We start from the raw sequence: 23,432 nt of genomic DNA on the forward strand, positions 1-23,432 counted from the left end.
GCTAGTGATCCCCATGTTCACACCCACACAGTTTAATTTGAAACCCTTATCATCAACATCACATTCGCAGGAGTCCAGCCATTCATTTGTGTTACAACAAACACCCACCATTGGAGCGAGGAACGTGCCAGGCTCGTGACAGCCGCAGAAACCAGATAACTGTAGCTACATTGCACACCCACTGAGTGCATGTGCTGACATGATTGCTTTATTGAGGGCCCTGAACTGTGAAACTCACTTTTATGCATGGTACTCCGACAACATCAACTATTTCCAGTTTCTGAAACGACAACAAAACATTTGCTTGTCCTTCTGGAGAAAACTATGTGTTTATTACTCCAACAGCAAGGACTTAAGCTAATAGCCACCCTAACACTAAAGCATAACAGAATCCAAGTTATGTTCATGAAATATAAATGTAAAATGCACTCGGGATCCACAATACAGCGGAATAGCAGAGAATAACATGTTATCTTCCCTTATTTATAGAAATGAGAGAGAAATAAAAGTCTCAGATCTAAGAAAAAGTAAGACTGGAGAGTTTGAATGAGCTAACAGCCTCTGATGCAAAGGCTCTGTGTTCCTATGTGCGTGCCCAATAGCACTCCCCCTCCATTAGGGAAACATACATCATAGGGACTAATGGTTCCATAGCAACATTAAACTAACTCTAATATGAACCATGACTTCAAATTGGAAGGAGATGATCAACATAAACTAGAGGTTGCAGAGAGCACCGCTGACTGACAAACATATGTCCACACAGTAAATCTGTGAGCATGTGTTAGGGAAGTGAGTTATTGGGCTTCATCCCATCCTACTCCTGCATGGATCCTTACTCTGAAACACTGAATCTCAGTCTGCTAAAAGCTGTTCAGCAGTAGGGTGGTGATCCTGTTCAGAAGCATATCAGATAGTCAATACCGTACAACCATCCCTCTTTCACCACTGTTAATAGCTACATCCTCCAGAATTGGAGCAGATGAAAACACTTTGGAGATACAATCAGTACAGAGAGGGAGATAGAAGAGCGTGTCGAGATGGAGAGGGAGCGAGTGAAGGGAGAGGGACACAGAAAGAGAGGGAGATAGAAGAGTGTGTCGAGATGGAGAGGGAGCGAGTGAAGGGAGAGGGACACAGAAAGAGAGGGAGATAGAAGAGCGTGTCGAGATGGAGAGGGAGCGAGTGAAGGGAGAGGGACACAGAAAGAGAGGGAGATAGAAGAGCGTGTCGAGATGGAGAGGGAGCGAGTGAAGGGAGAGGGACACAGAAAGAGAGGGGCGAGGGAAAGAGAGAACAAACTGTAGCAATTAATTATTCACGGATGTGCCTAGACCCTGTCGGCATGGTGAATCATGTTGCACATTATTTCAACTGACGTCTTTTAAATAATCCCCTCCATAACGCTGGAGCTCACTCTGCTGCGTGTCTCTATTCTTACTGCTCTCTTAAGGAGTCAAGGTAACATTGCTGGAGTGTTTGTGTTTAAGGTCAAGGAAGTTAAGTACGACAGTCAATGTGCTGTCTACAACACAATCCCGTAACAATTCTGTTTCTACACAGCACCGGTTGACTGATGTGAAGCAGTAAGTGTTTGTTCGCAGTGTTATTAGACCCACTCCACCACACCTCTGAGGAGGAAAGGAGAGAGAGTGGAAAACACACAGGAGGGTTGGGGTCAATTACATTTCAATCCCAGTCAATTCAGGAAGTTAACCAAATTCCAATTCCAAACTTTCCTCATTGAAAAACATTTTATTTAACTAGGCAAGTCAGTTAAGAACACATTCTTATTTTCAATGACAGCCTAGGAACAGTGCCTTTCTTCAGGGGCAGAATGACAGAATTGTATCTTGTCAGCTCGGGGATTTGAACTTGCAACCTTTCGGTTACTAGTCCAACACTCTGACCAGTAGGCTACGCTGCCGCCCCATTGAAAAGCATTGAAGGGAATTGGAATTGAAATGTGTATTTCAGTATACTTCCTAAATTGACTGGAATTAAACATTATGTTTAACCTCAACCTACTGCAGACAGGCAGTATCCCCTCAACAGACTAAGAACAGTATCTGACCAATCACGTGCCTGGGCTGTGACATCAGTCTAATATGCGTTGCGTGGAGACCCAGAGCGGACAGGAGAAGAGAAAAGAGAATGTCCTGCACTTCACCCTCGTCTGTCGCTGAATCAGACAAAAGCTCTGACAAGTGGGATGAACTGAACCCTGACAATGTTGGGGTGTGTGTGTGTGTGTGTGTGTGTGTGTGTGTGTGTGTGTGTGTGTGTGTGTGTGTGTGTGTGTGTGCGTGTGTGTGTGTGTGTGCGTGTGTGTTTGTATGTGTGCGTGTTTGTATGTGTGCGTGTGTCTGTGTGTATGTGTGTGTAAACATTCCTGCCAGAGTTAGAGCAAATTGGAGGAGTCAGTTTGTGTTTGTGTGTAAGCAATTTTACTGTGCATATCAAAATATGTGTCTTCTCCAAAACAAGTTGGGAATCAGTTCTAATCACGTGGGAAAGAGGGGGAAGGAGATATGAAGACAGGGAGAAGAGGCAGAAAGAAGATAAGGAGCAGACGAGGCAGGGAGATAACAGCCCTAGGTAATCATCTGAGGCTAATTCCAAGAGGCCTGTTAGATCCCAGATAAACACAGACAATAAAACCGAGAGTGACAAGAACAGCAGCAGCCTCCTGACAACAACACAGCACTGGAGCAGAACCATTGTTCCTCAGATACACACACACACACACACACACACACACACACACACACACACACACACACACACACACACACACACACACACACACACACACACACACACACACACACACACACACGGATGCTCAGCGAACCGACACACACCGCTCTGGTCCAACAGCTGACTCTGTTAAGATGAGTGTATGGGGAAATGGAAGGCTGACAATTCCAATCCCATAAACAGATGCATTATGGTACATGGTATACCACCTCTACTGCTATTGTGTGTGTCATCACCTACAGTGGAATCTGACCTGAATCACCTCAACATACACTGGGCTTTAGATAGGTCTACCATGTAGGCTACATGTCACAGTGAATTGAGTTGATTATCCTCTGGTGCTGAGAGAATAAGCTACAGCCTACAACACTATGAATGGTACGTAAAGGAAGTGTTAAGGGCCTTGGCGACTTGGAGTTAGATCCCATCTAGTACATACAGTAGTGGCTGGGATTGTATAGTGTATACAGTATCATGTTAATATGAAGAGGATCCAGGCTGTACCACATCTCAGATTGTTAAAACCATTTGTTCAACATGAACCGTTACAAGAGAAAACAAGCACTATCGCGGTTGAATGAAATCTGTATACGCGCGTGCATTCACGAACGCACGCACGCACACACACGCCAATTAACTAATGTGTGAGTGCACTTCATGGACATTGATATAGCTCTCTGATATGAAGGGAAAATAACTGTTTTCAACGCACTTATTTCAGTGTAAACAGCTGAACTTTACTGTTTCTATGGTTGACATGTATGGTTAATCATTCTGGTTGTTTTCGGTTTGTTCTAATGCTGTGATTTCTATAGTCTTTACCAACCATAACCCTTTAGTCTTGTGTTATATCACTCTTCTCTTACCCACTCCTTCCTCCCTCATGTCTTTTTCTATATCAGTCAACCTTTATAGATGTTTCCTCCCAGTCCCCAACAGGGAAAGTAGGTTAGGATTTCTCTCTCCCTTTCTCTCGTTGTCCTTCCCCTCCATTCTTCAACTCTTTCATTTCATGCTCTCTTTTCCCAAAATCTCCTCTGTTAAATCCCTCTAAATTCCCTTTCACCAGCCAAACAGCTAAGCCACAGCTGCAGATGAGGAACAGAGTCTGTCTTTAGTGTGAAAAGTACAGAGATGCAGGAAGAGGCAAAAGAGAGGAGTGAAATGAGGAACCGAGGAACCGAGAGAAGGAGAGCAGAAGCTGAAGAGAGTGAGGATGAGTGAGTAAAACGGAATTGGATGATGCTGCTAACTGGTCTCTGGGGTGTTGAGTGAAGCATGTCCCTCTGCCAGGACCACTGAGGTGTCTCTGCTTTCTGCCTGAGCGTAAAGGGATCAGTCATCCGTGCTGTGGAGCTGTGACTGACGAGTTCACTCTAATCACATTGCACAAGCGGGTGTATGTCTTCAGCTGTCACATACAGTACAACTAGATACTGGAACATAATCTGCTTATATTATACACATATGTACATTATACACACATACAGTATTACTTTACATGCAGGTATATGTAGGCTATCCATGGCCAATCAGGTCAGTAAAGAAACCTTCCCAGGACAACCAGGCTAATGCTACATGGAGCTGATAGAGGCAAAACTCTGCCATAAACTATACATAAATTATACTAGAATTATACTATTCAGTATACCATAAACTATACTATAAAATATACCATAAACTATACCATAAACTACACTATAAACTATGCTATAAACTATACTATAAAATATACCATAAACTATCAACTATACCATACACTGTACTATAAACTATACTATAAACTATACTATTCACTATACCACAAACTAAACCATAAAATATACCATAAACTATAAACTATACCATACACTGTACTATAAACTATACCATAAACTATACTATAATTATACTATTCACTATACCACAAATTAAACCATAAATTATACCCTAAACTATACCCTAAACTAAACCATAAACTATACATACACTATACCATAAACGATACCATAAACGATACCATGCACTGTACCATACACTATACCATAAGCTATACTATAAACTAAACCATAAACTATACATAACCTATACATACACTACACCATAAATTATACCATCATCTATACCATAAACTATATACAAACTATACCATAATATATATATATAAACTATACATACACTATACCATAAATTATACATAACCTATACCCTCTCTCAGAGAGAAAGTAATGCAAATAAAGAGAGCAAGAGCCAAAGAGAGAGAAACAGTAGAGAGCAAGAGAACCAGATCAGAAAAGAGATGGGATGGAGTGAATCGTTTGATGGTGCGATCAGTGTATCGGCTCTGATCGAGCTCAGTAAAGTGATTATCAATGTGGTCAGTCATATAATCCTTGTGATTGTGTTGAGGCTGAGCGGGACTGTGAAGCTGCTTGTAAATTGGCCTGCTGCACGAATACCAAACAGATATAGCACCACTCTGAAAGCTGGGTATTACCATGGTAACCACTTCACAGTGGTTAAACTAGACACGGTCATTCTCCTAAAAATAATAGGTGACAACCTCTCTTTTTCTTAATGGTGTGTACTATGTACCTTCACTTCAACCCCTCTCTACTAGATCTATTGTGTTTATCTCTTAGGGAGATCAAGGAAAGTCCTACTCTCCCAACCATCTCTTTCTGTGCCTCCACACCCAATATGTCTCTATCCCCTCCCTGTATTTCATCATCTGATACTCTTCTCACATTTCTCAATTTGTCATTTCACCCTTGGCACTCCTCATTTACCCCCTCCCCCTCTGCACCCCTCCCTTGCCCCCTCCACACCCCTCGCTTACCTCCTCCTCTCCACCCCTCCCTTACATTCTCCTCCTCCTCCTCTGCACCCCTCTCTTACATTCTCCTCCTCCTCTGTACCCCTTCCTTACATTCTCCTCCTCCTCCTCTGCACCCCTCTCTTAACCCCTCCTCCCCATCGGCACCCCTCCCTTACATTCTCCTCCTCCTCCTCTGCACCCCTCTCTTACATTCTCCTCCTCCTCTGTACCCCTTCCTTACATTCTCCTCCTCCTCCTCTGCACCCCTCTCTTAACCCCTCCTCCCCATCGGCACCCCTCCCTTACATTCTCCTCCTCCTCCTCTGCACCCCTCTCTTAACCCCTCCTCCCCATCGGCACCCCTCCTTCACCTCGTCCTTCCCTGAAGCAGTTCACAGCGGCCCAAGCGACAACAGTGACTCTTTCTAGACACATATGGTCCCATGGCAGAGAAGAGACACAGCCAACACGTCCCCCTGGAGACCACCCTGCCATCTGCATCTGCGTGTGTGTGTGTGTGTGTGTGTGTGTGTGTGTGTGTGTGTGTGTGTGTGTGTGTGTGTGTGTGTGTGTGTGCGCGCTCATTTGCACTCCAGTTGTCCTTCATTTGATCCTTTCTTTCTTTCTTTCTTACTTTCTGGACCCAAAATCCAAATTTCAGTATGTATCACTATGATTAAAAGGTAGTCAAATAATTCTTATAGAATTACTCTTATAGAATTTCCACGTGGGTGAGGATATTGGACATTTTATTTGCATTTTATTGGATAACACCTTGTTTTTAACCAGGACAGAATCATTTATAACTGACTTTTTCTGACATAATAGCGGTATGATGGCTGCGTGGTCCCATGGTGTTTATACTTGTGCACTATTGTTTGTACAGATGAATGTGGTACCTTCAGGCATTTGGAAATTGCTCCCAAGGATGAACCTGACTTGTGGAGGTCTACAGTTCTTTTCTGAGGTCTTGGCTGATTTTCCCATGATGTCAAGCAAAGAGGCACTGAGGTTGAAGGTAGGCCTTGAAATACATCAACAGGTACACCTGCAATTGACTCAAATTATGTCAATTAGCCTATCAGAAGCTTCTAAAGCCATGACATCATTTTCTGGAATTATCCAAGCTGTTTAAAGGCACAGGCAACTTAGTGTATGTAAACTTCTGACCCAGTGGAATTGTGATACAATTATTTATAAGTGAAATAATCTGTCTGTAAACAATTGTTGGAAAAATTACTTGTGTCATGCACAAAGTAGGTGTTCTAACCGACTTGCCAAAACTATAGTTTGTTAACAAGAAATTTGTGGAGTGGTTGAAAAACTACTTTTAAAGATTCCAACCTAAGTGTAAGTAAACTTCTGACTTCAACTGTATATGGGGGATACAACCAGCCCAGCTCTGCAAATTTTGCTGTGAAGAGACAGAATTATTAGATCAATTGTTTTGGTACTGTCCATATGTAGCTTGTTTTTGGTTGCAGGTTCAGAAATGGCTGATTAATTGCAATACCTGGAGCTCTGCAAATAGCACTGCTGGGTGATTTAAAAGTCATAGTCAGTAGATCAATATAGTAATACTCTCAGCAAAAATGTTTATCTTTAATTTACTATCTGTAGAAACTATGAGAATAGAAAGGGTCAACATTTTTGTGAAACAGCACAATGGAAAAATATGTGGCAAATAGAAATATCAAAACTGTATGGTGTTCATAGATAGATGGAAGGATAGCTGAAGGATGGTACTAAAAACAAACAAAAAAACTATTGTAAAATATACTGTGTCTGTAAAATGCATATACAATGCCTTCGGAAAGTATCCAGACCCTTTCTCTTTTTGTTACGTTACAGCCTTATTCTAAAATTGATCAAATTGCTCGATACCCCATTTTCACAAAGAAAAGGTAGGGTTTTAGACATTTGTTAATGCATGATTTAAAAAAATCACATTTACATAAGAATTCAGACCCTTTACTCAGTACTTTGTTGAAGCACCTTTGGTAGTGATTACAGCATAGAGTCTTCTTGGGTATGTCGCTACAAGCTTTGCACACCTGTATTTGGGGAGTTTCTCCCATTCTTCTGCAGATCCTCTCAAGCTCTGTCAGGTTGGATGGGGAGAGTTACTGCACTGCTATTTTCAGGACTCTCTGGAGATGTTCGATCGGGTTCAAGTCCGGGCTCTGGCTGGGCCACTCAAGGACATTCAGATACTCGTCCCAAAGCCACTCCTGCGTTGTCTTGGCTGTATTCTTAGGGTCATTGTCCTGTTGGAAGGTGAACCTTAATCCTCAGTCTGAGGTCCTTAGCACTCTGGAACAGGTTTTCATCAAGGATCGCTCTGTACTTTCATCTTTGCCTCGATCCTGACTAGTCTCCCAGTCCCTGCTGTTGAAAAACATCCCCACAGCATGATGCTGCAACCACCATGCTTCACCGTAGGGATGGTGCCAGGTTTCCTCCAGACGTGATGCTTGGCATTAAGGCCAAATATTCTTGTTTCTCATGTTCTGAGAGTCTTTATGTGCCTTTTGGCAAACTCCAAGCGGGCTGTCATGTGTATTTTACTGAGGAGTGCTTCCGCCTAACCACTCTACTATAAAGGCCTGATTGGTGGAGTGCTGCAGAAGATGGTTGTCCTTCTGGAAGGTTCTCCCATCTCCACAAATTAACTCCAGAGCTCTGTCAGACTGACCATCAGATTCTTGGTCACCTCTCTGACCAAGGTCCTTCTCCCCGATTGCTCAATTTGGCAGGGCGGCCAGCTCTAGGAAGAGTCTTAAACTTATTCCATTTAAGAACGATGGAGGCCACTGTGTTCTTGGGGACCTTCAAGGCTGCAGACATTTTTTGGTACCATTCCCCAGATCTGTGCTTTGATGCAATCCTGTCTCGGAGCTCTACAGACAATTCCTTCAACATCATGGCTTGGTTTTTGCTCTGACATGAACTGTCAACTGTGGGACCTTATATAGACAGGTGTGTGCCTTTCCAAATCATGTCCAATCAATTGAATTTACCACAGGTGGACTCCAATCAAGTTGTAGAAACATCTACAGGATGATCAATGCAAACAGGATGCACATGAGCTCAATTTAGAGTCTCATAGCAAAGGGTCTGAATACTTATGTAAATACGTTTTTTTGCTTTTAAAACATTTGCAAAAATGTCTAAAAACCTGTTTTCGATTTGTCATTATGGGGTATTGTGTGTAGATTGCTGAGGATTTTAAAAATAATCAATTTTAGAATAAGGCTATAAGGTAACTTAATGTGGAAAAACACCAGTCTCATCGTCAACAGCGAAGAGGCGACTCCGGGATGCTGGACTTCTAGGCAGAGTTCCTCTGTCCAGTGTCTGTGTTATTTTGCCCATCTTAATATTTTATTTTTATTGGCCAGTCTGAGATATGGCTTTTTCTTTGCAACTCTGCCTAGAAGGCCAGCATCCTGGAGTCGCCTCTTCACTGTTGACGTTGAGACTGGTGTTTTGCGGGTACTATTTAATGAAGCTGCCAGTTGAGGACTTATGAGGTGTCTGTTTCTCAAACTAGACACTCTAATGTACTTGCCCTCTTGCTCAGTTGTGCACCGGGGCCTCCCACTCCTCTTTCTATTCTGGTTAGTGCCAGTTTGCGCTGTTCTGTGAAAGGAGTAGTACACAGCGTTGTACAAGATCTTCAGTCTTTAGGCAATTTCTCGCATGGAATAGCCTTCATTTCTCAGAACAAGAATATACTGATGAGTTTCAGAAGAATTTTCTTTGTTTCTGGCCATTTTGAGCCTGTAATCAAACCCACAAATGCTGATGCTCCAGATGCTCAATTAGTCTATAGAAGGCCAGTTTTATTGCTTCTTTAATCAGAACAACAGTTTTTAGCTGTGCAAACATAATTTCAAAGGGGTTTTCTAATGAATAATTAGCCCTTTAAAATGATTAACTTGGATTAACTAACACAACGTGCTATTGGAACACAGGAGTGATGGTTGCTGATAATGGGCCTCTGTACACCTATGTAGATATTCCATAATAACATCAGCCATTTCCAGCTACAATAGTCATTTATAACATTAACAATGTCTACACTGTATTTCTGATAAATTTGATGTTATTTCAATGGACAAAAAATGTGCTTTTCTTTCAAAAACAAGGACATTTCTAAGTGACCCCAAACTTTTTAACGGTAGTGTATATATTTACAAAAAATATATATGGGGGATTGGAAAATATGCAGACAATTACATTGATGGAAGCCACAATCTATCTGCAATATTAAAGCTGATCTACCCCACCGCCACCCCTCCCAGCCTCTGAGCAGCAGGGAGACGCAGGAGAGAAAACATCTTCTTGTTGTGCCGGCTCAGCGTGTCTGGTCTCCGGTACGTCGGCTCTGCGTGCTGGGAGGGTGCTGGGAGGGTGCAGTGCGTCCTATTCCTGCGCTCTGCCCGTGCCGGGCAAATGTGGGCATTGAACCTAAGGAAGAGGTGCGAGTGGTATGCACCAGATCTCCAGTGTCATGTTCTGACCTTGGTTCCTTTTTTATGTCTTTGTGTTAGGTTGGTCAGGGCATGAGTTGGGGTGGGTAGTCTGTTCTTTTTTCTATGTTATATTTCTATCTGTTTGGCCTAGTATGGTTCTCAATCAGAGGCAGGTGTTGTTCGTTGTCTATGATTGAGAATCATACTTAGCTAGCCTGTTTTCCCCATTTTGGTTGTGGGTGTTTAATTTCTGTTTAGTGTCTGTTCACCTGGTAGAACTGTTTAGTTTTCTCTTCGTTGTTATTTTGTGTAGTGTTCAGTTTTTCTATTAAAATATGACAAACACTTACCACGCAGCATTTTGGTCCTCCTCTCCTTCGAACTTTTCTGTCTGCCAGTTGGATCATGTGCATGAGATCTCACTTCGACTTGGCCTGATGGAACTGTACTGAGCAAGCAGTTCTAGAGCTCACCGATAGTGTCACGCCCTGGTCTTAGTATTTTGTGTTTTCTTTATTATTTTGGTCAGGCCAGGGTGTGACATGGGTTATTTATGTGGTGTGTTTTGTCTTGGGGTTTTTGTAGGTTATGGCATTGTGGTATAGTAGAGTTGTCTAGGTAAGTCTATGGTTGCCTAGAGTGGTTCTCAATCAGAGGCAGGTGTTTATCGTTGTCTCTGATTGGGAACCATATTTAGGCAGCCATATTCTTTGAGTGTTTCGTGGGTGATTTCTCCTGTCTCTGTGTTTGTTTGCACAAGATAAGGCTGGTTAGGTTTTCCCATGGTACGTTTGTTGTTTTGTTTTGTATTGTATTCGTTATTATCTTTATTAAAGATGTATGAAGATAACCATGCTGCATTTTGGTCCGATCCCTGCTACACCTCCTCTTCAGAGGAAGAAAACCTTAACAGATAGAGCTGGCATCTACCTCCATTTCTAAAGGCTAACTGTTAAGAGACGCTAATCTTAGATGACATCTTACTCACACTAAGGGTATAGATAAGACATGACATGGTAATGGTAACTGGTAACTCTGATCCAGGTTTCCCCAACTGGCACGCCTGTACCAATTTGGGCCATTTTCTGACAAATAAAAAGTGTTTTTTTATTAAATTTGTATTATTTATCATTTTCATTGTTGGACATAAAATACTGTATAAACACCAGGAAATCAGCTCCAAGTGATTTTAATTTTGGAAATCTGTTCCAAGTATTCCCAAGAATAACAGAGAGGCACGTGATCGTATAAACATGTAAGGTTTGATGAAATGATTGTTTTAGTCAAATATTAATTCTGTTTGGGCTTCTTGCAGTTAATTTGTAGTCTACAAATTATTTGTAATTATGTTCCAACCCCATGACCATCCACTCAAGAAAAAAACATTGCCCATGGCTGAATCTAGTTGACTATCCCTGCTCTCGTCAATTTTAAACACAGACAGATTAGTCCCAAAACTCTCGCTTCTCTTCCATTAGGGCTACCTGTCATCCCCATTACCCTTTCCTGATACGAAGAGACTGGATGGGCAGACGTGCAATGGTATGAGCCTATTTGCTAGCAAAACCAAGGACTGCTAGTGTGAATTCCTCAGGTTCCTGTTAGATTCAGCTTCTCCTCAATGAGACACCCATAATGGGCACTAAGCACATCGTTTCCATCTGTTCTGTCCTCTCAGATAACTGTTGGAGTAGAAGACGATGATTTGCCACGGTAGAGTATTGGATTCACCCCAGATTCAGTATTTCTCTCATAGGCCTACAATACAGTATATGCTGGAAAAGTGAGCAGGTTTGGTAGGGCAAGTGGTAGTCCATTAAGGCTGAAGTGAGAGGGCAGGTTAAGCAGAGGATCCATCTCTTTATCTAGGCAGAAATTTTGATGGAGGGAATTGATAAAGGACTCTTGGGGATGATGCGTTAGATCTCACTACATCTCTGCATGACAATGTGGACACACACATACACACACTCAACTGTCAGATAGAATCTACTATAAGACATGTTCTCTCAGGTCAGCCCGCTCCTCTGCACACGCCACTGGCTTCCAGTCATAGCTCGCATCCCCTACAAGACCATGGTGCTTACCCACGGACCAGCACGAGGAACTGCCCCTCCCTACCTTTAGGCTGTGCTCAAACCCTACACCCCAATCCAAGCCACCTCAGGTATCTTGGCCCTCCCGCCCCTACGGGGGGCAGCTCCCGCTCAGCCCAGTCCAAGCTCTTCTCTGTCCTGGCACCCCAATGGTGGAACCAGCTTTCCCATGAAGCTAGGACAGCAGTGTCCCTGCACATCTTTCGAAAACATTCGAAACCCTGCCTCTTCAAACATTTTCTTAAATAATCATCCTCCTCACCTCGACCCTGTCCCCCCAAAAAACGAAATAAAAAACATAAACAGCAGTTGACCCCGCCTTTCTAGCTCTGACTCTACAAATAGCTACGTTATTGAGGAAAGTGTTCATTTTATGCCTGTGATATGTGATTGTCCCACCTATCTATCTTAAGATGAATGCACTAACTGTAAGTTGCCAATTGACTAAAATGTAAAATGTAATTAAGCCTCAGACCTACTTCTAAGATTCCCTACAAATAAACCAGACTCAAGTGTATGTGTGTGACGATCTGCGTGTGGACCAGGGGCCACAGTAACTGCAAATGCAGCAACAGCCTTGGGGTAAAAGCCCACAGTATCCTACTGGATGGAATGCATGAATAAATAAATAAATGCACCTGTCTTTTTAAAGTTCACTTGTTTTTCTGGAATAATTCAGTTGACACGCACACACACACACACACACACACACACACACACACACACACACACACACACACACACACACACACACACACACACACACACACACACACACACACACACACACACACACACACAGCACGCACGCATGTGCACGCACACGCACACAAACACACAAACACAAAAGCAGTGTTTTTGAGATAACATTGAATCAAAAGCCAGCATCAGAATGACGTCACTCCAGCTGAATGTAAACTCCATGGGGTCTGGCTCCCTGCAGGGAATCAGCTCTGCTTCTGTGTAAAGCAGAGTTTCCCAACCCTGGTCCTCCAGTACACCCAACAGTACACATTTTTATTGCAACCCTTGACAAGCATACTTGATTCAACTTGCCAATTGATCATCAAGCCCTAGATGAATTGAATGAGATGTGTTTGTCAAAGGGCTATAGCAAAAATGTGTACTGTTGGAGTTGGAAAACACTGGTGTAGAGCATACTGTCATCCTGAGCGGCGCAGTGGTCTAAGGCACTGCACCGTAGTGCTAGAGGTGTCGCTACAGACCCTGGTTCAATCCCAGGCTGTATCACAACTGGCCGTCATCGGGAATCCCATAGGGCGGTGCATAATTGGCCCAGTGTCATTTGGGTTAGGGTAAGGTTTGGCCGGGGTAGGCAGTCATTGTAAAATAAGAATTTGTTCTGCTAGCGATAACATTCTGCTGAAAAGGCAGTGTGCGAAATTCAAAAATATTTTTTTGAAATATGTAACTTTCACACATTAACAAGTCCAATACAGAAAATGAAAGATAAACTTCTTGTTAATCTACCCATCGTGTCTAATTTCAAAAAGGCTTTACAGCGAAAGCACAACATATGATTATGTTAGGTCAGAGCCAAGTCAAAAAAACACAGCCATTTTTCCAGCCAAAGACAGGAGTCACAAAAAGCAGAAAAGGAATCACTAACCTTTGATAATTTTCATCAGATGACACTCATAGGACATCATGTTACACAATTACATGTATGGTTTTTTTTCCGATAATGTGCATATTTATATCCAAAAATCTCAGCTTTGATTCCAAAACATCCGGTGATTTTGCAGAAATACTCATAATAAACATTGATAAAAGATACAAGTGTTATTCACAGAATTAAAGATAGACTTCTCCTTAATGCAACCTCTGTGTCAGATTTAAAAAATAAAAAAAGACTTTACGGAAAAAGCATAATCAGAGTACGGCGCTCAGAGCCCAATCCAGCCAAAGAAATATCCGCCATGTTGGAGTCAACAGAAGTCAGAAATAACATTATAAATATTCACTTACCTTTGATGATCTTCATCAGAAGGCACTCCCAGGAATCCCAGTTTGACAATAAATGGCTGATTTGTTCCATAAAGTTTCATAAAGTCCATCATTTATGTCCAAATAGCCACTTGTTGTTCACTTCTTGTTGTTCAGCCCAGTAATCCATCTTCATGAGGCGCAAGCACTAGGTCCAGATGAAAACTCTAAAAGTTCCATTACAGGTCGTAGAAACAAGTCAAACGATGTATGGAATCAATCTTTAGGATGTTTTTAACATAAATCATCAACCGGAGAATTCCACTTCCATCTAGTGGAAGCCTTAGGAAGTGCAACTTGACCCCATAGACACTGTGTATTTGGTAGGCCAAGCTTTGAAAAACTACAAACCTCAGATTTCCCACTTCCTGGTTGGATTTTTCTCAGGTTTTCACCTGACATATGAGTTCTGTTATACTCACAGACATCATCCAAACAGTTTTAGGAACTTCAGAGTGTTTTCTATCCAATACTAATAATAATATGCATATATTAGCATCTGGAACAGAGTAAGAGGCAGTTCACTCTGGGCACGCTATTCATCCAAAAGTGAAAATGCTGCCCACTATCCCAAAAAGGTTTAACTGACTTGCCTAGTTAAATAAAAAATTGAAATAAATTACCTCAGCGTGATGACACTGGTGTAGAGGATCCTGTCGTTACCTCAGTGTGATAACACTGGTGTAGAGGATCCTGTCGTTACCTCAGCGTGATAACACTGGTGTAGAGGTTCCTGTCTTTACCTCAGCGTGATAACACTGGTGTAGAGGTTCCTGTCTTTACCTCAGTGTGATAACACTGGTGTAGAGGATCCTGTCGTTACCTCAGTGTGATAACACTGGTGTAGAGGATCCTGTCGTTACCTCAGTGTGATAACACTGGTGCAGAGGATCCTGTCGTTACCTCAGCGTGATAACACTGGTGTAGAGGTTCCTGTCTTTACCTCAGCGTGATAACACTGGTGCAGAGGATCCTGTCTTTACCTCAGCGTGATAACACTGGTGTAGAGGTTCCTGTCTTTACCTCAGCGTGATAACACTGGTGCAGAGGATCCTGTCGTTACCTCAGTGTGATAACACTGGTGTAGAGGATCCTGTCGTTACCTCAGTGTGATAACACTGGTGTAGAGGATCCTGTCTTTACCTCAGCGTGATAACACTGGTGTAGAGGTTCCTGTCTTTACCTCAGCGTGATAACACTGGTGTAGAGGATCCTGTCGTTACCTCAGTGTGATAACACTGGTGTAGAGGATCCTGTCATTACCTCAGTGTGATAACACTGGTGTAGAGGATCCTGTCATTACCTCAGCGTGATATCAACTGCTGCCCATTCATCATCCACCCTCACAATTGTTTTTCACACTTTTTCCTAGATCACTTACAAACCTTTTCTAGTAGAGCCCACTGGATGCTGACACTACATCATCACGATGTCATTTCTACAAATACTAGGTCTAACCACTGGACTGGTGACCACCACAGACACTCGGGACAAAGTTCCAACACGGTGTTGAACATAAAACAGCTATGAGATCTGTGACCGGATCACTGTACAGGGCCATCATACAGTAGTACTTCATACATAATGCAGCCTTCTGAGGAAAGGGGTCAATAATCAACAAGCGGCAACTGAAAAGTCACAGACGTGGCGTGAAAGTGGCCAAACCCTCTGGTCTGTGTGGATACTGTTGGCCTCTAAGCAGGGGACTGGCTCCTGAGATGTCAAAGGATAGCTGAGATGTCAAAGGATGTCAAAGGATAACAGACTACTTTAATTAGGAAAGAGGGGAAAGAGGGGACCCCTGGGAAGATGAGTGAGGAGGATAGTGCCAACTACTAGCCATGGAGAACTGGGTCTGACCCAAATACACTGGCCAACAGGCAAAGGTAAAGGACTGACTGGTGCACTGTACTGTAGCTGTTGGGAAAAGGGATCAAATGCCTCTAGACTAGAGTCAACAACAAAATGACAGAGGTACTATAGGCGGGAGGTGTCATGAATATGCCTGCCCACTGGTTACGTGTTTGGCCCCTGTCAGTTAAGGTTAGGTCAGGTTTAGGCTGTGCTCTGATGCAGTGAAATGAAGCTTGACCCAGGTCAAATCTTGGTTAATGCACTTTAAAGCTGTTGTGGTCTTTTATTGTGGTGGTTTTCAGCTAAGGCCGGTATTGTCTGTTGTCTGAAATAAGGAAGCAGGTTTGGCCTGTGTTGTTCAGTGCCAGGTGCTCCATGTTTTACGCCCACTGAATCTCTCACACTGACAGCTCCACAACATTGGTACCCTTCCATCCACATTACCATCTCTTTTCTATCCACCATCTCTGTGGTTCTTTGTCTCTCTTTATTGTCTCATCTTCTCACATCTCCATTCAATTGACCTTTCTGTCTATTACTTTCAAATAAAACCCACTGACCATATAACCCTTACAGCCTCTAAAACGTTGCTGTTTCCATGTTCTGTTTTCTCACTCTCTCGCCAATCGTTTCTCCGACTCTGTTTGTTTCCATTACATCTTTACGTGGTGTGACTATCTTCACCCAATCTCTATTTATATCTGTCCATACACAGCTTTCTCCACAAGCCTCTCCTCCCTGGCTGACCACACACACACACACACACACACACACACACACACACACACACACACACACACACACACACACACACACACACACACACACAGACACAGACACAGACACAGACACAGACACAGACACACACACACACACACCTTTCTGTGACAGGCTCTGAAATGGAGGGAGGGGGCTCCACGTGGCTCACCAATCTGTTCACCATGTCTGTCATAAAGCAGAGATGCACTGGAGATGCTTTGACTCACCAAATGACAGACAGGATCCAACATTCAGACAAATGATGAATGGTAATATACAGGACCATAGCCCCTCTCCTCCGAGACACAAACAAACACATAGGATCGGGTAAACATACAAAACACATCCAGGTACTCAAACACACCCCCTTGGAATACCACACATACATGCACTCATGCTCTCACTTCCCACACTGACAAGTTGTCTTCATCGACCCCCCCCCCCCCCCCCCCCCCCAGGATTAACCACATGGTCTTACCGTGAAGCAGGGGATGCCTGTAACCAGTGAGTAGACCAGCAGTGGGGGTATCTTGCTGGTGTCATCCGGGCCGGGGTAGGGCTTGGAGAACGTCTTGTCGTAGCAGAAGAAGCCCTGGATGTGCACGGGGAACGTGTCTGTGTACTCAAAGTAGTACGCCAGGAGAACCGTCCCTGCCATGATCACCAGCTGGAAATAGAACATGATCCCCGCGTTAGGCAAGAAGAGGAGGAGGAGGTGGCGGAGGAGGAGAGGAAGGAGGGAGAGTCAAGTCCCGGTTCCCCTCATCCACAGAGAGAGGCATAGGAGTGATGGGAGCGAGAGAGAGGTCCGGTGAAGAGATCAATAGAGGCAGAGAGCACCTACTGTAAGCCTGACCAGTGCAGCAGGAGACAGAGAGAGAGTGGAGAGAGAGAGAGAGAGAGAGAGAGAGAGAGAGAGAGAGAGAGAGAGAGAGAGAGAGAGAGAGAGAGAGAGAGAAAGCTGGAGGAAGAGAGAGCGAGGGGAGAGGAGGAAGATGGAATAAAGACAGAATAAATAGAATTCTTCTGCAACATGAAGAGAGAAAACAAAGAATATCAGAGAGCGAAAGAGAGACTGGGAGTGAGGAGGGTGAAAAGAGTGTGAGGGAGAGGGAGAACTGCTTGCATTGGCATCGGTGCCGGCGCGCCTGAGTCTACTACGGAGGAGCAGTGGGTTATTTTTGGATGCTGTGTATGAAGAGTAGTGTGAATGTGATCATAAGCATCCTCCAAACCAGTTATATGAGCTGACATCCCCTGTGACATTTTCAAAGTCTGATTCCAGGGTTTTTCTTATATAGGCAGATCCATGGATATCAGAGATAATAATACACTACTGAGATATCAACTCAATAGCAAGTCGTCCTACAGTTTAAAAAATATATATGAAAATGGTGTCTACATGTAATATTTTCCCACATATTGAATAGACTAAAATATACTTTTACATTACTTTTTGTTTCACATGGAATATACACTGTACGGTGGAATGGAGCTGCATCTGACTTTGTAACTCAAATACCCACAATAAATCTTAGCTGTATGGCCTCGTTTATCAGGGAAGTGAAGGGATAGTAATAGCCCTTTCCTTCCACTTAGCTAGGGACATGGTGCTGGGTGAGGGGCATGTTTCAGCTTCACACTCCCTTAGGATATTATCTGTGCTCCATCTCCCTCTGACCATAGACACTGCCGACATCTGCGACACACACACACACACACACTAGGGTACTCAGATATTTATATATTTTTTGTCTTCACTCTCTCTACCCTCCCTTGAGAGAGAGACATGTTATGCCATGAGCGGTTGTCATGGTGAAGAATATAACGGTAGAGACGAGTTCACAATATTGTGCAATTTCATTTCCTCTCAGCAGGATTTATGAATGCATAAAGTGTGGAGGTATATAGTCCTCATTCAGAATGATTCAAGTGTCACAAATGTTGTTGTAAGAATCGGACCAAGGTGCAGAGTGGTTTGGGTTCATCATCTTTATTTAACGTGAACTGGCAAAAAAAGAAGAAAGAAATAAATGTGAAGTTATGCAGTGCTCAAGGCAACTATACACAAACAAGATCCCACACCAAACAGGTGGGAAAAGGCTGCCTAAGTATGATCCCAATCAGAGACAACGATAGACAGCTGCCTCTGATTGGGAACCATACCAGGCCAACCTAGAAATAAAGAAACTAGAATGCCCACCGTAGTCACACCCCGACCTAACCAAAATAGAGAATAAAAGATCTCTAAGGTCAGGACGTGACATCAAGGGAGATCATTGTAAGAGTAATGAAGAACTAATGATGACCAGCAACATCACTGAAAGATACATAAGAGCTAAACGTATACTTTATAATTGGCGTTATATTAAATTATACTGTTTATTAACTGTATGTTCTATCCTGACAATGAGTATGCGGAGTAGGTTTATGTTTAAGTAACACATCTGCAATAATGTAGGCTATTTCAGATACAACATTATCTTATCAACAATGATACCCAAAGCACCTGATTTATCACATTCCAAGCTAATGTGATTCTCTCTTTGTGTATCTTTATCCCCAACAGCCTGGAGAGAAACAGAGATATTTTGAAGTAGGAGTGAGTCATATCATTTCCCCGTACCATTATTTTACATATGATCTGGGAGGGATCTGGGTTGGATTTGAATCATTACATTCTGAGAACTGTCCATCTCACAGTAATACATTTGAAAGACATCTGAGAAAATGTATGGCATTGTGTTATTAGCAGTAAGACACAGTTCAATAACACACAGTAACAGTAGTGAGGACATTATTCCCATTCAGGTGGCCTCTTGTCCAAATCCAGTTGTGGGTTTGTCGTTTTTTGTGCCAGTCTCACTTTCATCTGACTCATTGGACTGGTGATGTTCAGACACATTATTTACACCCTGACACCTCCTCAACCTCCCTCTGCTTCTCTCTCTCTCTCTGTCTCTCTCTTCCTCCCTCTCTCACACTCAATCACTGTCTACGGTATATCTCAATTCAATTCAATTCAATTCAATTCAATTCAATTCAAGGGCTTTATTGGCATGGGAAACATGTGTTAACATTGCCAAAGCAAGTGAGGTAGACAACATACACAGTGAATATATAAAGTGAAAAACAACAAAAATTAACAGTAAACATTACACATACAGAAGTTTCAAAACAGTAAAGACATTACAAATGTCATATTATATATATATATACAATGTACAAATAGTTAAAGGACACAAGATAAAATGAATAAGCATAAATATGGGTTGTATTTACAATGGTGTTTGTTCTTCACTGGTTGCCCTTTTCTCGTGGCAACAGGTCACAAATATTGCTGCTGTGATGGCACACTGTGGAATTTCACCCAAAAGATATGGGAGTTTTTCAAAATTGGATTTGTTTTCGAATTCTTTGTGGATCTGTGTCATCTGGGGGAAATATGTCTCTCTAATATGGTCATACATTGGGCAGGAGGTTAGGAAGTGCAGCTCAGTTTCCACCTCATTTTGTGGGCAGTGAGCACATAGCCTGTCTTCTCTTGAGAGCCATGTCTGCCTACGGCGGCCTTTCTCAATAGCAAGGCTATGCTCACTGAGTCTGTACATAGAAAAAGCTTTCCTTCATTTTGGGTCAGTCACAGTGGTCAGGTATTCTGCCGCTGTGTACTCTCTGTGTAGGGCCAAATAGCATTCTAGTTTGCTCTGTTTTTTTGTTAATTCTTTCCAATGTGTTAAGTAATTATCTTTTTGTTTTCTCATGATTTGGTTGGGTCTAATTGTGCTGTTGTCCTGGGGCTCTGTAGGGTGTGTTTGTGTTTGTGAACAGAGCCCCAGGACCAGCTTGCTTAGGGGACTCTTCTCCAGGTTCATCTCTCTGTAGGTGATGGCTTTGTTATGGAAGGTTTGTGAATCGCTTCCTTTTAGGTGGTTGTAGAATTTAACGGCTCTTTTCTATATTTTGATAATTAGTGGGTATCGGCCTAATTCTGCTCTGCATGCATTATTTGGTGTTTTACGTTGTACACGGAGGATATTTTTGCAGAATTCTGCGTGCAGAGTCTCAATTTGGTGTTTGTCCCATTTTGTGAAGTCTTGGTTGGTGAGCGGACCCCAGACCTCACAACCATAAAGGGCAATGGGCTCTATGACTGATTCAAGTATTTTTAGCCAAATCCTAATTGGTATGTTGAAATTTATGTTTCTTTTGATGGCATAGAATGCCCTTCTTGCCTTGTCTCTCAGATCGTTCACAGCTTTGTGGAAGTTACCTGTGGCGCTGATGTTTAGGCCAAGGTATGTATAGTTTTTTGTGTGCTCTAGGGCAACAGTGTCTAGATGGAATTTGTATTTGTGGTCCTGGTGACTGGACCTTTTTTGGAACACCATTATTTTGGTCTTACTGAGATTTACTGTCAGGGCCCAGGTCTGACAGAATCTGTGCATAAGATCTAGGTGCTGCTGTAGGCCCTCCTTGGTTGGTGACAGAAGCACCAGATCATCAGCAAACAGCAGACATTTGACTTCGGATTCTAGCAGGGGGAGGCCGGGTGCTGCAGACTTTTCTAGTGCCCGTGCCAATTCGTTGATATATATGTTGAAGAGGGTGGGGCTTAAGCTGCATCCCTGTCTAACCCCACAACCCTGTGTGAAGAAATGTGTGTGTTTTTGCCAATTTTAACCGCACACTTGTTGTTTGTGTACATGGATTTTATAATGTCGTATGTTTTACCCCCAACACCACTTTCCATCAGTTTGTATAGCAGACCCTCGTGCCAGATTGAGTCGAAGGCTTTTTTGAAATCAACAAAGCATGAGAAGACTTTGCCTTTGTTTTGGTTTGTTTGGTTGTCAATTAGGGTGTGCAGGATGAATACATGGTCTGTTGTACGGTAATTTGGTAAAAAGCCAATTTGACATTTGCTCAGTACATTGTTTTCATTGAGGAAATGTACGAGTCTGCTGTTAATAATAATGCAGAGGATTTTCCCAAGGTTACTGTTGACACATATTCCACGGTAGTTATTGGGGTCAAATTTGTCTCCACTTTTGTGGATTGGGGTGATCAGTCCTTGGTTCCAAATATTGGGGAAGATGCCAGAGCTAAGTATGATGTTAAAGAGTTTTAGTATAGCCAATTGGAATTTGTTGTCTGTATATTTGATCATTTCATTGAGGATACCATCGACACCACAGGCCTTTTTGGGTTGAAGGGTTTTTATTTTGTCCTGTAACTCATTCAATGTAATTGGAGAATCCAGTGGGTTCTGGTAGTCTTTAATAGTTGATTCTAAGATCTGTATTTGATCATGTATATGTTTTTGCTCTTTGTTCTTTGTTATAGAACCAAAAAGATTGGAGAAGTGGTTTACCCATACATCTCCATTTTGGATAGATAATTCTTCGTGTTGTTGTTTGTTTAGTGTTTTCCAATTTTCCCAGAAGTGGTTAGAGTCTATGGATTCTTCAATTGCATTGAGCTGATTTCTGACATGCTGTTCCTTCTTTTTCCGTAGTGTATTTCTGTATTGTTTTAGTGATTCACCATAGTGAAGGCGTAGACTATGACCTAGAGACTAGGTCTCTATGTTTTTGGTTGGACAGGTTTCTCAATTTCTTTCTTAGATTTTTGCATTCTTCATCAAACCATTTGTCATTATTGTTAATTTTCTTCGGTTTTCTATTTGAGATTTTTAGATTTGATAGGGAAGCTGAGAGGTCAAATATACTGTTAAGATTTTCTACTGCCAGGTTTACACCTTCACTATTACAGTGGAACGTTTTACCCAGGAAATTGTCTACAAGGGATTGAATTTGTTGTTGCCTAATTGTTTTTTGGTAGGTTTCCAAACTGCATTCCTTCCATCTATAGCATTTCTTAATGTTACTCAGTTCCTTTGGCTTTGATGCCTCATGATTGAGTATTGCTCTGTTTAAGTAGACTGTGATTTTGCTGTGGTCTGATAGGGGTGTCAGTGGGCTGACTGTGAACGCTCTGAGAGATTCTGGGTTGAGGTCAGTGATAAAGTAGTCTACAGTACTACTGCCAAGAGATGAGCTATAGGTGTACCTACCATAGGAGTCCCCTCGAAGCCTACCGTTGACTATGTACATACCCAGCGTGCGACAGAGCTGCAGGAGTTGTGACCCGTTTTTGTTGGTTATGTTGTCATAGTTGTGCCTAGGGGGGCATATGTGGGAGGGGATGCTGTCACCTCCAGGCAGATGTTTGTCCCCCTGTGTGCTGAGGGTGTCAGGTTCTTGTCCGGTTCTGGCATTTAGGTCGCCACAGACTAGTACATGTCCCTGGGCCTGGAAATGATTGATTTCGCCCTCCAGGATGGAGAAGCTGTCTTCATTAAAATATGGGGATTCTAGTGGGGGGATATAGGTAGCACACAGGAGGACATTTTTCTCTGTTAGGATAATTTCCTTTTGAATTTCTAGCCAAATGTAGAATGTTCCTGTTTTGATTAATTTAATGGAGTGAGTTAGGTCTGCTCTATACCAAATTAGCATACCCCCTGAGTCCCTTCCCTGTTTCACACCTGGTAGTTTGGTGGATGGGACTACCAGCTCTCTGTAACCTAGAGGGCAACCAGGATGACAATGTCTGTGTTACCGATTTCTTTGGTGAAGTCCGGGTTTCTGCTCTTCAGGCCAAAGGCAGATGACCTCA

At 42.7% G+C, this 23,432-nt stretch overlaps 1 protein-coding gene across 2 annotated transcripts in view; it reads right to left on the bottom strand.

Annotated features, from left to right (window-relative positions):
* The window catches only part of LOC115110452 (phospholipid phosphatase-related protein type 5-like), a 58,258-nt gene that overhangs the window by 13,967 nt on the left and 20,859 nt on the right, over positions 1-23,432 (bottom strand). For both annotated transcript variants that reach the window (XM_029636122.2, XM_029636124.2), the window contains exon 3: positions 17,230-17,418. In XM_029636122.2, coding sequence (XP_029491982.1) covers positions 17,230-17,418 — 189 coding nt within the window. The remainder of the gene's footprint in view (positions 1-17,229; positions 17,419-23,432) is intronic.

This window comes from Oncorhynchus nerka, linkage group LG26, assembly GCF_034236695.1.
Source record: "Oncorhynchus nerka isolate Pitt River linkage group LG26, Oner_Uvic_2.0, whole genome shotgun sequence".
Classification (NCBI taxonomy): domain Eukaryota; kingdom Metazoa; phylum Chordata; class Actinopteri; order Salmoniformes; family Salmonidae; genus Oncorhynchus; species Oncorhynchus nerka.